At 33.4% G+C, this 18,060-nt stretch overlaps 1 protein-coding gene across 2 annotated transcripts in view; it reads right to left on the bottom strand.

Annotated features, from left to right (window-relative positions):
• The window catches only part of TP63 (tumor protein p63), a 210,070-nt gene extending 193,408 nt beyond the window's left edge, over positions 1 to 16,662 (bottom strand). For both annotated transcript variants that reach the window (XM_039850671.1, XM_039850672.1), the window contains exon 1: positions 15,900 to 16,662. In XM_039850671.1, the coding sequence (XP_039706605.1) occupies positions 15,900 to 15,961 (62 nt within the window). In that variant the 5' untranslated portion in view covers positions 15,962 to 16,662. The remainder of the gene's footprint in view (positions 1 to 15,899) is intronic.
• Between the last annotated feature and the right edge of the window lie 1,398 nt (positions 16,663 to 18,060).

Below are 18,060 nucleotides of genomic sequence, written 5' to 3'. Positions count from 1 at the left end.
AGTGAGAATCTGTGTCTTGCAGCCCTTTCAGCTATAATACACTGCTATTTTACTGGAGTCCAGATGGTATAGTGGCGAAGTGTTAGAGTGGGGAAGGTTCTATAATATTCTGATTAAATTTCAGTCTTTTAGTGAGTCTATATCATAGGGGTGGGATCTTCACAAGTGTCTCGCCAATGGTATAACTTTTTTCCCTCCTTTCTGACTGCAATATTCTCAATCTATTTTCTTGAAATCCTAACCCCTGTTATTTTTCCTAAACATTAAGCCCGAATGGGGACTAAGTAGGAAGAGTCCCAACAGATGAGTCTCTGACAAAGTCTTTTCCTCTGGAGAAGAAAAATCTCTGTGTATTTCATGATGATTCTTCTTTCTTCCTCTCCAATGAGGGATCTTATTCAAATCCTCATTGAGAACCTGCCGGAGTTCCTGATAGAAGCCCAGGAAAATGTGGATCTCCCCCAATACTGCAGTTCCAGGCATCTTTCATTGTTAAGCTAGTAGATGAAACTTCTAGTAATTAATCAGTATTATCAACTAAGTGTTCCTACCACTTTATAGCTTCTGCTGCAACTAAGCAGATCTCTACTGTATCTCTCTGGATGAACCTACCTCTTCAGGTTTTATGATGCCCATTTGTCCTCCAACCTCATTTCTCAGATGGATATAAGAAAACATTGATTTTTCAGTTTGTCCAGCTTTTCCTTGTTGTAAAAGAAGGAGTGACAAACTCTGAACTCCTTACATGTTAGATTTGCCCCAGAAATCTCTCTTGCAAATTTTAAAAAGTTTTGTAGAAGCAGATGTCTCAACTTCCATTCATTTGTGTTCCTATAGACTAAAAGTAGCTTTAAAAATCACTAATGTTCCTATTACTCCCACAAATTCTGTGAGTCCATGAATGGGTCAACTATGGCATTTCTTTCTAACTGATAATCAAAGATTGACATCACTACAAAATTCATTTCAGGTGCTATAGTTGAAAAGCTGTTCCATGATCTTCCCACTCAAGTGTTCTCAGTGGAATGCAAATGCTAAAATTTGGCTTCTCTCCATTAATCCAATTAAGATAACTTCCAACTCATCAAGCTGAACAGAAATTATATTGAGGGCATGTGACAATGGAAAATAGGAAGACATGGCATGAAAGAGTTGGGCCAGAAAATTTTATGTTGAAATCTGAGTGTTAGGTATCTTTGTACACAAGAGATTTCTAAAGAGCTAGGTCATTAATACAAATATGAAAAGATTTTATAATTTCAACTTATTTATTTTATTGATCATTTCTTTTGGGTATTGTTTTTTTTTTTGATAGATATTTTTTGTAAAAAGCTGTTATAACATTGCTATATCTGAGAATGCTAGTCTCTTGCAAGTAAAACATTAGTAACATACTTTTTCCCACAAAGATTCAGCTGAACAATATTTTCAAAAACTAATTTATAAGAAAATAAAAATATAAACACCAAAATGTGTGTACTTTGTACTCTTTAATAAATTTCCTAAATAGTAACCTGAAATACTTTTATATTATAATATTGAAGTCAGTAAGCAAAATAACCATGAAATGATTCTAAAATTAAAGCAATTTTCTTGTCCTAGAGCACATAGAAGGTATAACTTTTCTTCCACATACATTTCAGATTAATAATCTATATTTTCATTTTGTCATGAATGATCACTGTCAATTTTTTCTTGGAATGATTATTTTTTTAAAATTAAAAACTTGGTGTTAACATTCTTTTACTTAAGTAAATATTTATTTCATATGTTTAATGGAATATGGTTTTATATTTAAAGCATCTTGCTGGCAAATGGGTCTTATGCTTTCTAAGCTTTAGCTAATAAGCACAAAGTTGTTTCACAAATAAATGGGGGATTAGGTATATAGCATTTACTATGAATAACGTAAACACACATAAAGAGAGGATCTAATCATTATTTGATTCTTTAATCTCTTCAGTCTTAGTGAAGAGTGGGCTGAAATTCAACCATTTCCCTCCCAAGCACAAAGGACCACATGAAAGACTTGAGATGCTTCTTTGTAATACACTCTTTGGGCACTAAAATAACAAAGAATAAGAATCAGTTTAGATTTAATCCCTTAAAAAATATGAAGGTTATAGAAAACTAGAAAAGCATCTTCTTATAAATTAAACATAATTTAGGGCAAAGGCTTTAAGAAAATTAAACACTAAGAGAATTTTTGCTTCATATTACAGTTCATGAAAGCTTGAGAAGCTCAAGAATGATCTCTGCAAAAGCTAGGGCGAAATCTGATCAAATTTGTTAATATATCTAAAGGAAGAATGTGTTAGTTGAGAGCAGGGAGAGTTCGTTGTTCAGTGGTTAGGGCTGAGGAATAAAAAGAGACATACATTCTGACTGTTGAGTCTTTAGCTCTGTCTCAGCACATGTATATTATGGTCCAAGAACATAAGTCTCCAGTAGGCATATCTTTATGGAGTTACCTATAGGGAGATGAATGCATCAAGCTATAAAATTACCCATCTACCTCCCATTTTTCTGCTATGCCATATTCATCTAGCAACATGTTGAATTTAATCTGGTATCCCCCGACAATATGTCTAGAAGAAGAATATATTTATCAGCCAACAGAAACTTATCCAAGATAGTTGTATTTCTCATTGTAAGAGATAATACATCAGCTTTCTTATTCTTCATATATTAATCTCTAATTGGACACAATGCTATATATGTATATATGCTTTACTGTTAAATTGCACACCTGAAACTTACTGGATTTTATTAACCAATGTCAACTTAATAAAAATTAATTTAAAAAAATCTCTAATTGGTTAACTAAGAAACTGATTTTGTGATGACACATCAGGCTTCTAAGCTTTCAAAGTTGAGAGCTAGCTTTGGATTGACATATATTCACTCAGGTAATGCCATGCTGTGAGAACAAGATGTCGTTCTACAGATGATACCTACACCCAAAATAACATCCATCACTATAAATTTCAACACTTCTATTTGGTCATCTTTTGAAATATATTTTTGATATTACCACTTTTTACCACCTTATTACAAAGCACCATCAAATTTCATTTGGAACAACAGCCCTTAGACTTGGTGTCTATAATTAATTCTGCACACAGCACACAGCCAAAGTGATTCTTTGAAATAGAAGACAAAATAAAATCCTTATGAGAAAAATGAAAAAAAAATCCTTCTTTACTATCTTACTCTATAACAATAGATCTTATCTCCTATCTTCCTGTTCTTGCTCATTCTGTCCCAGCCACTCTGATCTCCTTACATTCCCTACCTGGAATTCTTTCACTCTCAAATTCCTTCCTTAGTCTTTTCATATCTCTACTCAAAGGTTACCTCCTCTCAGAGGCCATATTAGATGACTATCCCATTTAATATAGCATTCTTTCCAATCTTGTCATTCTCTCTCTGTAGCCCTTATCTTGTCTCATTTTTGTGCGAAACTTTTCACCACTCACATCTTATGCTGATTGGTGGACTGAAGATGTAAAGTCTATGAGAGTAGGGGTACATTTTTGCTCACTAGTGCCCGGAATAGGTCTTGGCATAAAGATGGTATTCAGTACACTTTTTAAATGAACAGTTGTGAGAAATAAATAGTATGTAATTTTAAAAAAACCTTATTTGATTAGATCCCAGGAATCAAATTCTTCCTTTGTCCGTAATTAAGCATCTGTGTGACATTCAACAAGTCACTAGCTTTCAACTTTTAGGTTCTTTATCTATAAAGTGCAACTAATAATAGCTCAAATACTGTATGTGAAAAAGTTTTACAAGATAAAGCCCTGAAGAACTATGAGAGATTTGAACAGCTAAGATGCATAGGCTTACGAACAGGATAGGTAGCAAAGTTTAGTGAGAGGAACATTGAATTTAGAATGTGAAATGCTGGCTGTAAGTCTTAATTCTCCCACTGACCAGCTCTGTGACTTCGATTCAGTTCTCTGACCCTTTTCAGCCTGATTTCCCTGATAAAACAAAACAAAGCAAAACAAACAAAAAACCTTCTCAATAAACATTTTTACTCATTCTAAAGAAATTGTATCTTGGGCATCAGGAAAAGCAATTTAAGCAAATAAGGATTTTTTTATTAACTGTTTTTCTAAAATTCATTCAGTCAACACTTATTTACTGAGCACCCACATGTGCCAAGCTCTATTCTAGGTGTATGGAATAAATCAGAGCATAAAGTAGCCCTCGCGTTACTTTATCCCCAGTATGGAGAGACAGATAAGAAACAATAAACAAGTAAAGGAAATAGTATTTGGAAGGTGGTGTGTGTTGAATGATCAAAACAGCACAGTAAGGAAGTGAGAATTACAAATAAGTAATATTTACAGGGGATATCAAAACAAATAAGACAGACCCTCCCTTTGGAAATTCCATAAGTACATTCTTACACTTCAGTGTGCATCAGAATCCCCTAAAGAGTGTGTTACAATGAAAAGTGTGCTGGGCCACACTCCAATTCTTTTTGATTCAGTAGGGCTTACATGGGGCTTGAGAATTTGAACTTCTAACACATTCACAGGTGCTACTATCGCTGTGCTCTCAGGATCACACCTAGAGAGCTACTAAGTTAGAACAATGCTTCTCGAAATTAATGTATTTATGAATCCCTATGAGTTTTTGTTGAAATATAAATTCTTATTTAGTAAGACTGATGTGGTTCCCCAGATTCTGTACTTCTCTTTGAGTAGTGAAGATCTAGTAAGTGAACAGAAATTTGTAAGTAAACACACATGAAAGACATTATGAAATAAATAGAAATGAAGGCAATGTTTGAAGAAAGGATTAGATTTTCTCAGGGGAGATTGTGAGGGTGTGTAGAGGAAACATAATAAGTGCAGTCTGGGAATATAAGAGGAGTGAAGGGATAATAGATTGAGATCAGAAAGGGAAGTAAAGATAGTATGATTTGGGACTAGAATAGCATCAGGTAATGATGAAGTCTAGGACACAGTCATGTGAGTTGGTAACTGCAATGGAGTGTCATTTGGAGATCCTGGAGTTGAGAAAGCCCAGAAACACTGAGACTACATAGTAGAAATATGTAGTCAAAGAAATATTGGCATTCCCAAAAATGTTGGCAGAAGTAAAGAGCAAAATAGAGCCAAGTTCCAAAGATAATCTCCTAAAGATCAGTACATCGTCATGAAGTTCAGTGAACCACTTTGATGGCAGAGATTTCAGAAGACATGAGATTGTTGAGTGATAGTGGGTAAACAATGATCTGAAAACAGCAGTGTTGTCCAAGAAATAAGTTAGTTTCTTCTCTTGGCCCTCTGAATGAAAAGGAGTATGTGCAGAAGGCTTAGTTTCTATTGAAGAACGATGGGCAATATAGTTTCTATTGAAGAAAGATGGGTGTTTTCAGAGAAAGAACAGCTTTCAGTTAAGACAACCAAGCAGAGAGTAAAAGGAAAAAAGTCAAAGTTTGTTCAAGAAATGATGGCAAGTTAAAATACCACACTGGGAAAAAAAAAAAAATCACATCAGCTGAATGAAAATGGGGAAAAAGTAGGATTGATCTGAATAGAGTTGAGAGTATGTAGAAGAGCATTCTATCAAAATCAGCAAATTTCAATAACAGAAATCAGGAAATGAGGAATTTGTGAGTTATCAACAGCAAAGGAGCCACAAAAGCAGTGAGAGAGAAAAAAAGATAATTAAAGGAGAGTTTTTAAAGTAAGTGGTTCCAAGTTCCAAACTGAGCAATTCCAATCTTTTGAAGTTGTAACCTTTTGTATAAGGTCCTGAATGAAACTCATTTATTTCCAAAAGTAGACTAGATTGCCCTCAAATTTGGCTCTCCAGGGTTGTATTAATGGTAAAATGATACTTTGTAACATTTTCCTTCTTTAGAATTAGATTATTTTCCTAGAATGTTAAATGATTAATTTTTAGGGTCTCTTTCATAAGTTTTCTTAATGCTTAAAAATCGTTTTTACATAGTATTTACTGAGAGTTAATTAGGGCACTGACCACCAAAAAAAAAAAAAAATAGTGTTGCAGAAATCAGAATTCTACTCATCTCCACTATTGTCTTAGCTGTTTTACCCTGGGCAGGTTATATAGCCTCTCTGTGCCTCAATTTCTTCATCTATAGAATAGCAATAATTAGAGCTATCACCTATACAGTATTTACTCTGTGCCAGAGGCTATCTTAAACTATTCACATAATTAACTCATTTAATTCTCAAAGCAACTCAGTAGGTACAATTATTATCATGTTCATTTAAACATGAGAAAACAGACAAGATCTAACAATTGCAGAGAGAGAGTTAACCAAGGCATAAGACTACCAAATCTAGTTTCTTAAACATTAGACTATTAACCCTTTGTTAGTAATAAATAATACTAGTAAATATATCTTAAGGTGGTTTGAAGATTAAATGTAAATATATAAAGTGCCTATAACAGTTTCTGGCACATAGTAAGAATTAAATAAGTAGTAGGTATTTAGCTTGTTTATGTCTCATTCTCATTTTCTAAAAAATGCAGGATTAAAAGTTGAGATCTTTTAAAAGTAGTAATTGTGGTTTCTCTAATTATAATTGCAATTGTAGTTTAAAAACAGTGCAAATTAAAACCACATGCCGTTTTGCTATTAAATTAGCAAAATTTACAAATAATATCCAAAGCTGGAACTCTGGCAAAATTATTGGCATACCATTTTATATAGTAATGTTTTCCAGAAACTTTAAAACATATATATCTTTTTATTTGCCAACACTTTCACTTCTCAGGTGACAGCATGTTGTGGGGGGAAGCACCAAAAGCCTTTAGATCAGGCAGTCCTGAGTTCAAATTCTGCTTAGGTGAGAACGCATATCCAAAGAGGTCCTTCCCTTTATGGGTTATATCAGCTTGGTTAAATTTGTTATTTCTCTTAGCATCAGTTTTTTCATCTGCAAACTGGGGATATTATTTGTTAAAAAATAGTATTATATGATGTAATGCAGGTAAATTACATGAAAACTTTACGGATTGAACATGTATTAATTTTCTTTCCTTAAATATTTTTTCATGAAATGATTGGTTATTCCAAGGAAATCTCAGAAGAAAGTTGGCTATATAATATTTTTAACTTACGATAAAAATTACAACCAACCTAAATGCTCGATAAAATGATAAATTTATTGTTTTATTGATATGATATCATTACGCGATTATTTATATAATAAATGCAAAAATAGATGACAAATGGAAAGTTCTTATGTAATTTATACAATGAATAAGACATAGAAATTCTTTTATAATTATAACTTCTATATATAAAAATCTATGAACCTAGAAAATGGCATGAACAACAACTGTTTTACTAGATTTTTCTTTGTTGGCTTTCATTATTGTTGAGGCTACATCATTTGTTTAAGAACTAATTTTTGATATCATTAATATCAAGTCACAAGTATTCTTATCTGAACTTGTTTTATCTGAAATACCTAAGGTGCTCTGACATTTATGTTTCTGCCTGAGCTTCAAAGATCTTCCTTTACCTCTCACTTAATTCAGATGATTCTAGAATCAGATTTTTTACAATAAAACAAGTACTTAAAAACTTTGAATTTTAAAATTTCCTATCATATATCTGACATCTAACATTTAGTAAATATTTACTAAACATTATTGAATAGTTTTAGTTTACGACGACATTGAACTGTTTTCAGGTATTATCATTTCCCTTTTTCTATTCTCCCTTGTCACCCCAAACATTATTTTTTAATTTATTTAAATATTAGCTAATTTATAAAACTCCTCTCTGGTGTGCAACTCAGATAAACTAGATAAATATTTTTTCTATAAAATCTCAAAGTCATATATTTTGTCAGTTTTGTATGTATGTTTTATTTTTGATATGTTGCTGTCACAATTTCTCACTTTTGTTTGCAAAATGCCCCAATTTTCCTTAGCAGAGCAAAGCATGGGCTGGTTTAAAAAAAAAAAAAGTGCTTTGTGATATTTTTAGCTTTTTCGGGTATATTCTGTCTTCCCTAGATGCAAAACAAACAGAGCTTCTATGAAAGAAAGACAAAAAGAAAAGAAGAAAAGGAGACAAGTAGAGAGGAAAAAACAAGTTTTCCATTTTACTGCTTAGAAGGACTCAAGACTTAGAGATAAATTGTATAGAAATTTTATGTGGGATGATAAGGTGGGACTGCAAATGCTATATAGAAAGGCCAGTAGTGCATTCATACAACACTGAAAGATTTGCTCAGTGAGAAGACATGGTTCCACATGAGATTCTGTGTAAAGTATATCCGTGCAAATGCAACATTTAAGCTGGCCTATATTCACACCAGTACCAAGTTGAAGGTAAGTCCTTCATTCATATTTCAAGTTTTAGTGAAGAAGTCTTAATAAAAGCCCCATCAGCCTCTGTGGGATACTAAAACATAGCTTTGTGATATTTTTAGATGCAAAGATTTATCCTATTAGATAGTATCAACTAAGATGCTGAAAAAAAATCATTTGACCTGATTGCTCATAATTTAGTTTGAAAAAATGTCAAGTAGAAAGTTTTCATTCATTGCCTGAGATAACATATATGTTGAAAAAAATAATAAAATGAAAAATACATCTTATTAGCACTTTTTTATTTAGGAGAGTTTGAAGCATCATGGAAATGTTGGAAGAAAGTGAGTTTTCTCATTGAATAAATGATTCAATAAATATGCTATAATTACTTATATAGTTAAAAAGTAAACGAAAGTATCAAATTCAAGCACAAAAATGGCAGTTTCACTGAGACAAAAAAATAAAAGCTAATGAATAGATTTCAAATGAAATATTTAGAGCTTGATATTTTTAAGGAATCTCTAAAAATTGACCACCTTGAGGAAATGTCAAGATATGATGCAAGAATAAGTTAAATGCAATCAACAATCTTAAAGCATAAGATACTTAACTTTAGAACCAAAAGTCTCTATTGTAGTATTACCTCTACCATGAATTTGTGCATAATATATTATTCATTTCGAACTATACCACATCTGTAATAAAGGTTACATTAAAAATCTACTCTAGATAACCACGTGGCTGATTAAATTATCACATCAGCTTCCAATTTTGCACTTCTTGACTTAAAATGTTTTGTCTTTCTCAATATTATTATGATGCTGGTTTTGCTCTCAATTATGAGAGCTGCCTGGGTTATTAGAAAGTAGTTGCTGTTCAACTTGGCAAATTAAGTTTGAAACAAAAGAAAAAGGTACTGAAAATTTGAAAGTAGCAAGGGTATTTTGACTCCTTACATTTCTCTTAAGCTTAATGATTTCATTTTGAACTTCAAAGAGTCTAATTCATAGTAAAAAGAGAGTCAGATATGTGGAGAATGGAAGGCAAACAACAAGGATAAGAATAGACAATTAATTCTCTCCATCTAAATTATCCACAAATATGGCTTAAGGTAAAACAGAAATGTTAATAACTGTCATTTCCAAAACCTTGACTAACTAATAAATACACGTCACCCCATGTCCATTTCTTATCCTATTTTAAATGGAACAAAGTGACTTTCAGAGGTTGGGAAGTGCATAATTATACAGACCAGAGTCTTTGGACTTTGATCATAATTATAGTGCTCTATCTAGCCATCGCTTGTTGCTGGAGGACTATTTCTTGGTGTGTTCTTTAAAGAAGATAGAAACCCTGTCAGGACAAATTTGAGCTGCAAAACAGCTAATCAGAAACTTGGCTCCCTTGACTTGAAACAGATTGAAAATTGCCACTTTAATCTCACAATCCATTTGGCTTTTAAGTAAAATGAGTACTCGAAGTCTCTCTTTGGGAAAGCACGTCTGTCGTTCATATCACTGGCTACTGTTTTATGAGCTTCTATTGGAACATTCGGTCGGTTTGCCTCACTGTGGGTAGCAGTACTCAAAATTAGGTTTGCAAACAAACAAATCATCTAGGGTGCTTGATAAAAATGCCGATTTTTGCATTCCTTCTCCTATTGTCAATTTTTCAAAGAGAGGCATCAAAGTAACCATAAACCTAAAATTAACTGGGAACCTTACAGCACTGGAGGGTCTGGAGCTGTTTTTCCAAGAGTGGCCCGAGAACTACAAGAATGAAAATTGTTAGTTTTTGTTTACAATGCAATTCCAAAGCTCCATCTAAATTTATCAAATCATATCTCGGGATATTGAAATCATATCTTTCTGAATTCCTGACATCAGAAGTGACCATGTGTATTACTGTATTTTCCTGAATCTAAATTTGGGCCTCACACTTTGACTTTAAGAGTCAAAAATACCTCCGTGTAAGGCATTTTGAGAAACTTTAACAGATGCTGCTAACAAAAGTCACCTTTCCGATTTGCTGCCTCCAGAGTGGGTGCTTTGCTCTTGCAGTCTCTATCCAGCATGCCTGGTGTCCTTCTATCTTTCCTTGTACCACTTTGTATTACTTTTATGCATGTAGTTCTACTCTGGATTCCTTAAGATCTAGGATTGTATCTTACTCATATCTTCTACTTTTCCCACTCAACACCAAAATAACTAACTAACTAACTGACTAACTAACTAAATAATAAGTTCATAGACTACTTTAAACAAACAAACAAACAAATGAAAACAAAGTTTTAGTTTCCATTACTATAATTTGGGGATAGAAATTATTTACCTGGTGAATTCGTTTCCTAATGCTGCTGTAACCTGGTGAATTCGTTTCCTAATGCTGCTGTAACAAATGTGTGGCTTAAATCAATACAAATGTGTTATTTTACTGTTCTGTAGGTCAGATCTTTTCAATCTTCTAGAGTCCGTCCACTTACCTTGGCTCATGATCCTCTTATATCTTCAAAATCTGCAGAGTGTTTTTTCACATCACATCACTCTGACTCTTTCTAACTTCTACTTTCATTTTTAACGACTCTTGTGATTACGTTGGGCCCAACATAATCTACCTATTTTAAGGCTAGCTATTTAGCAGCATTAATTCCATCTGCAATCTTAATTCCCCTTTGAAGGTTCTGGGGATTTGGACGTGGCTGTCTTTGAAGACCATTATTCTGCCTACCATAACTGCCCACCTCCCAGGTGGATCATATACTTAATGCTTTGGAAAACACTTTGTTAACTTTAAAGTTCTATACAGATCTAATAAAATGTTATGTTCTACGGTAGAAATAGCAGTTAACTTGAAGTCAAGAGACTTGAATTCCAGCCCTGGTTCTGCTACTATTTTGTTGCATGATTTTGGACAAATTACTTAATCGTTCAGCGATTCACATTTCTCAATTCTGAAGTATAAGGATTGAGAGAAACAAGCTAAGATCATCTCAAGACCTGTAATCTAATGATCTTTGTTCTTAATTTAAAGATGATAGAGAGCACAATGGAGTAAGGCATGCCTACACAGGGACACAGTTGTTGCTGGGAAAGAATCTCCACTCTCTATCCAATCACACAAACATAGGACTGAGCAAATACACTAAGGGGATAAATTTCAGAGTTCAGTTGGGTTCATATTTAATTTTCAAAGTCTTATTTGTGAACAGTAGATCAGAGTTTGTTATCTCTACTTACCTTATGAAAAAACTTTGATTTAGATAGCTTAAATGATTTCATGAAGGTCACACAATCATTTTGTGATGGAGTTAAGACTATTATCCAGACAAGTCCTATGTGCACTCAGCTCACACACTTCCCTGCCTCTCTGGCATTTAAATTCACTCACAGCTCAGGAGCAGCATACAGAATTATAATGCATCATACTTTTGGCCGACCACAGTTGGTCATAAAGGTCTTCTAAAACTTATTCTCATGAAAATAAATAGTAAAGCAGTTTTTTTCTTGGTTACTGCTGGTGGATTCATTAGTCCCTGTTGCTAAATTTGACCTTCATATTTCTTTGTGAAATAATTTTTCCTGCCCTCTGCCTTGCTTCATTTCAAATACTCATGTAAACAACACACATAGACTGCAGCATGTTGGATCCTTCCTTTCAGGCGGCTAGAGAAACTTAGTGATTATGTAGATGACTAAAATTAATAAATTGGCTTACAGAAAACTAGTTTGCTTACTGAGATGGATGGATACATCCTTTATCTTACATGAGAAATTATATTATTACATATCAATTTTGAAAGTCTTCATATGCACATAATACTATGAGCATATTTTTATTTTTGTACTTGTCATGATCCTGGCAGAAAAAAAGAACACTTGAAAAAAAGAGTCCTGGAAGAAAGTTTAATGAAGGGATTATTTATTAAATAATAAGGGATTTGGTATGGCTTTTTGGAGTTAGGCATGGATGGGAATGGTTACCACCCCTAGGCTTGAAGGAAAGGGAGAGTAGGGAGCAGTTACTTGAACTCAAGATATCTGGACCTGTGGCAAGGACCTCCAACAGGACCTGCATCCTTTAGGGACCTGGCCAGGAAATATATACACCAAATTCTCCCTCTTTGTATCCTCTGATTTCCTGTCAGAGGTTCCCATTGGTTGAATCCAAGAGGAGACTAGAGGAGAAAGGAATTGTCAGTGCAATATTTAGAAGTCCACTTTCTGGGTACAGAACAAAAAAAGAGAGAAGGATGGAGAGCAGATGTAAAGAGGCAAATAGAGGACATTCAACAAGGAACTACATCTGCCTTTATGTGATTTTAATGAAATGATCTTCTACTGTAAGTTTACTGTCACCACCCTTCCTTTTGGGATATATTTAGAAAGCACAGTTAATAAAGTTGACCTTAAAGCTACTAGAGCATGAAATTCACAATCGATATGTAATATGGGCAGGAAATACATTTTACTCATCCAACTAGTACTTTAACAGTTTCAGTCTCTTTTGAAAGAATTTAAACTGTCTTCTGGTATTACTTGGTTAAAAAAAATCTATTTTAAAAATCAAATGGAAATTCTAAAACTAAAAGAATTCAAGAAGGCCTAAATTATAACCCAAACAATAAATAACAAATATTTTGCTTCTAAAATGATAAATTTTAGATTTATTTTGAGTATTTACCTAATAAAAAAATAAACAAGTAGAACTCATTGTATAAATATTTTATTTATAAGAGAATGATAACTTACCCATTGGCTCATATTTATTGATCTTGCATAATTTCATCTACGCTTTGAAATTTTTGTTAAAATTAAGTTAGCAATAAAATGACAAGATGTGATTTTGTCCACCTCTCTTCTTCTGTGTAATGGCCAATAACATCAAAGGGGAAATCTAAGCTCACTTGTTTAACTTTTCAGAAAAGTTTTTGCAAAAACTAAAGTAAATTAACATCAACGCCAGAGAACAACTAAATGCATAATATGTCAATATGTTCAAGCACGATGGAAAAAATCAGAGGGTTCAATCTCAATTTTAACTAAGAGAATGATTATCATAATTCTTTGAGATGTATATTAAAATTGGCTTTTTGGAAATGACATTAACATTTAGTAATAAATGATAATAGAATCTCTCATTTATTCTGTGATAAAAGGAAATTCATGCATTAAGGTAGCTTAGAGTTAAAAATAACAATATATCTTGTTCTTTCTTTTTTTGAAAGTTCTCTTTCATGACTTCTTTCTAAAGACAAGGTCAGGAAAAAGATAAATTTAACTATGTAGATGACTATGATTATAGAATGATTAAATCTGGTATATCTTAAAATAGATTTTTGTAAACTGAGAACTACAAGGGTTGTCTGCTTAGAAAAAAAACAACTCAAACCCATTCACTCATTAGACATCAAAGAGAAAATTGTGTGATTCTTGCTTTGACAATATATGGTATCACAGATTGCTCACAGTGATATTTCATTTATTCGTTCATTCCTTTATTCACTAATATCGACAGGAAAGTAATGTCAGTCTTTAAAATATGTGACAGAACAGTTAAAATATTTGAGAAAACTATATCTATTATTAAATATATAAGTACTATAGTGTTAAATGAACATTACAGATATCTTATTCATTTTTGTATTTCTAGTGCCTTGCACAGAGTAGATGCTCAGCGACATATATTTTTCTGCTTTTTAAATTCATTTGCCAGTTTTCATTACAAGTGGGAAGTACATAATCTTGCCTCAAACAATTTATTAGACAAACATTTCTTGACCACCGGGCACTAAAATCGCCCAGCTTCCCAAAAGACTTCCCTCCTCTCCTCAAAAGCGACACTCACCACGATTAAAGCTGGGGCCGTTCAGTAAAATTTAAAACTATTTTAAAATACTATTATTATTTGAAATTCACAATCTGTCAAAAACTGACAATGATATTTGCTCCATGAATTAATAGTTTGTTGAGACAATATGAAAAGCAATATCTTCATTTATTTCTATTTACAGACCTCATCAATCACTAGAAATGCCTCTAGATAGAGATGTAAAGGATTAACGTGTGGGTTGTTAATCAATAGAAAAAGTTTCTTTTAAAGCTGAGGTAGATCCAAGTACCTACTTTTTAAAGGATGCCCTTAAGGGAAGCATTATATGACTAATGTTTCATCAGAACTATGGTCTTAGAAATATTATTTCAAAAGACTTAGTGGAATAGAAAATCTTGAGGCTGAAAAAAATTTTGAGAACTAGAAAATCTTTGGTGTTTTGCTCTTAATCAACCCTAACCCCAACTCCCACCAAACCTAAGTTTCAAGTTATCCAAGAACATAAATTCCAGAGCCATTTATTTTTGCTAATATTGTCCATGGCACATAGCAAGGCAGGAGTCAAACACCATTCACATTTCCCATTTCAACCTGGAAAACCACAAACTTGCTTCCTCTTTCTTTCCTTTTTCTCCCTCTCTTTTCTTTCTTTCTCCACCATTCCATTTACCTTTATGCCTTACTTTTCCTCTTCTGCTTTCTCACACAGCCCACCAGAAATCTCACAAAAATAGAATCAAAGCCTACAGAGTCCACATTAGTGTTCTACATGGTGACAAATCATATTAATGAAAAAAGATCACACATCTTCCATAATTGCCTAGGCAATGTGACAGTAACTGAGCTCTGCTCAGAAAGCCCATTCCGCTTCTGGTATGGAACTCCAATACGCACCGGTGGTGAATGACAAGTTAACCCCTTTGGAACTCCATCATTTTCAACACTCAGAGGACCTCGCTCATTAGTCTTATAAAATAAAGAACGAAATTCCAACATCAAATCTCATGCTGTTGAATTAACAACATCACACTGCTACATACGACTTGAATATTTCCCATAACTTTATGACTGGAAAAACACTGTTCAGATTTCATTTACCAGTTTAAAAATAGAAAACTCTAATTTGAAACACTTACACAGACACATCGTGCGTGCTCACTAATATTCTTTCTTAGGGCTAGGCAAATGTTCCTTCCTATAAACATAAATAAAATTCAGTATAATCTTAAGTATTAAAAGTCAGATTTGTCAAAAGATGGTGTTTGTTATGAAACAAATCAAGAAGAAAATATTTCTTAGAGCCAAAATGACAAGCCATAATCACTTTGGTATAACAATGGCTATTTATCTATTTTTAATGTATAAATTGAAATTATTCTGTGTTTATTTTGACTTGGAGATCATCCATCGATGATCCCTGTCCAATGAAATTTCTTCTTCTTGGTTGGGTGAGTGCTGAGCAAGGCAAATAACAGATTTTAAACATCTTAAAATGGTGTGGTTGTTTTTTAAAGAAACCATAGGAAGATTGTCTTCAAACTTTGTCACTTTGTAGACCCAGATATGAACCAAAAGTAAATTAGAAAAGATGCCCACAGATCAGTTTAAGTCCACAAAAAGTCCATAATAATAATATCACTGTGCTCATAAACAAGGAGGGGTTGCTCTTTGTACACAGCAGAAACATTCGTAATACACAAGGCACTCCAATTAAGTTTTGATAGAAGTTATGTCACGTTTAAACTCACCGCTGGATGTAAGGGTCAGGACAGTACTGTAGGGTAGCACACCTTGAAGTTTCAAAATTCATTTCCTTCAACTCTCTTTGATATCAACAAATGGAGAATAAGTATATGACATATACACGTATACCTGTGTATATATAGATATAAAGCCAGGAGGTTAAAAAGCAATAGGGTCAAATGCTTTCAGACATAAAAGTTTAGACACTTCCCCCTTCACACACATTTGCAAAGAGGCGGAGCGTTTCTTGATCTTAGCCAATGAGATTCATCAATAACTAAAACATCAGAAACAGTCAAATCTTACCAGCTGGGCATCCTCTCTAAAGATGTTCTTCCCCCTTCACCACAGCTTTAGAGTCCTTGACGTATAGTGGCCACACTTGTTGGCAACTTGAAGACATCTCTGAACTTCTGGTCTCTCTGGTGATTGGATGCTGGCATGAATGGCATCAGAGTTTAATTTCAGCAGCCTGGACCTTTATAACAGAACTGAGTTGATGATCATCCACCCTGCACCAGCTAATTAACATTTCCTTGTATCTGCATACTGATTTGTTTTGAGGACTTCTGTAACTACTTCTGGAGCTAATTTTTTTTTTCTTTTTTCATCTCCACCTCCTGCCTATCCCCCACCCCCCTTCATTCTCCCTTTCAGCCAACCGCCTGTTGTGGTCACAATCTCAAATAGCAAAGACAGGGAAATTCCTTGATTATATTTAACCTAGAACTCACTCTTCCTCTCCACTAAGAGAGAGAGATATCCATTCATATCCCCTTATATTTGCCTGTCTGAAATTAAAAAAAAATAAAATAAAAAACCTTATGGTGTTTTTGAAATATCCAATCTCAAACACACGCATAGATATATACACAATTTTCTTAAAGCGATATTAAAATAGAAAATAATATATTATTTGAGACTATTTTGAAGCTTACAAAATTATTTCAAATTGCCTGTTAATGAAAACATTCTAGTTAATTTCAGTCTCTATCAGTCTGTCTCGCTCTCTTATTTATGTCTTATTGTTTTTGCTGGTTTTGGTTTTGTTTTGACTCAACCTACTTGAGAGGAAAACCATTAAATTGTTCATATATTTAAAAAATAACATACTATCAGTAAGTCTACATACGGAATAACTTATTTACTTTCAGGATACAGGCTGTAAACCTATCCTGGTTTTGTGGATTTGGAAATTGAATGAAATATGATTCAGAAGCTAAACTAAAATAGACTCCAACAGGAAAAAAAAAAAAACAGTTTGTGAGCCCAAGTATCACTAACATGGCAAGTTCACATCTTCTATTCACCCCCTAATCACAAGTCACCTGTAAACTGGTGACATCAGTAGTTGTCAAAGTTGTGAGACAATCTAAAGTTCTTTTCAGAGAAATTTGACATTTTCGTATAAGAAATTGGAATTCAAAATGTATTTAGTAAAAAATATTTTATTTGTTGCTTCAGCCAGGATAGAAGGGAGAAGCTATTTAAAACTTGACATTCTCTTCCCTTACTTAGCCTGAGAGTGTCTAACATCTGTGAATTGTGAAATTCATAAACATGTCGGCCTGAGCCCCAGCCAAATCAAACAGCTTGCTCTACAAAATGTGAAACTTGAAGGGAAGATCATTTTACTAATTAATTATGAATTTGCTAATTGGATGTAAAGCATTTGGCTTTATTCCTTGCTATTGACAAATACAGATGACCAGAATATACAAAGTTCTTAAATTGAAAATACTTAATTTTCTTTGACTATGGCCAAGTTGTTCCATCACACAGGGTCTTTGCCTTTCTCATTTATAAAATGAGAAGTAAAATCATATCTCTAGTGCAGTGCTGTTCAAATGTTAATGTACCTGTAAGTCACCTGGATATCTGGTGAATGCAGATTCTGGTTCAATAGGTCTGAGGTGGGGCTTGAGACTCTGCATTTCTAATGAACTCCCAGGTGCTGCTTCTGGTCCTTGTATTACACTTTGAGTAGCAAGACCTAGTGCTTTTCTCAAGCCTGATATTTATTTATTTCCAGGAAATAAGCAGAAGACTTCTAAATATTTTGAATTACCAGTAGAAGCTCTAGACTCCCAAATAAATCATCAATTTGCAAACATTCTTAACATGTTTTTAATTTCAAAAAGTTTAAACCTAATTTATAAAAAGGCC

The sequence above is a fragment of the Pteropus medius genome, unplaced genomic scaffold (assembly GCF_902729225.1).
Source record: "Pteropus medius unplaced genomic scaffold, Ma_sr-lr_union100, whole genome shotgun sequence".
NCBI classification, from domain to species: domain Eukaryota; kingdom Metazoa; phylum Chordata; class Mammalia; order Chiroptera; family Pteropodidae; genus Pteropus; species Pteropus medius.
Note: the sequence above shows the minus strand (reverse complement) of the source record. Positions and strands in the feature narration are given on the sequence as shown.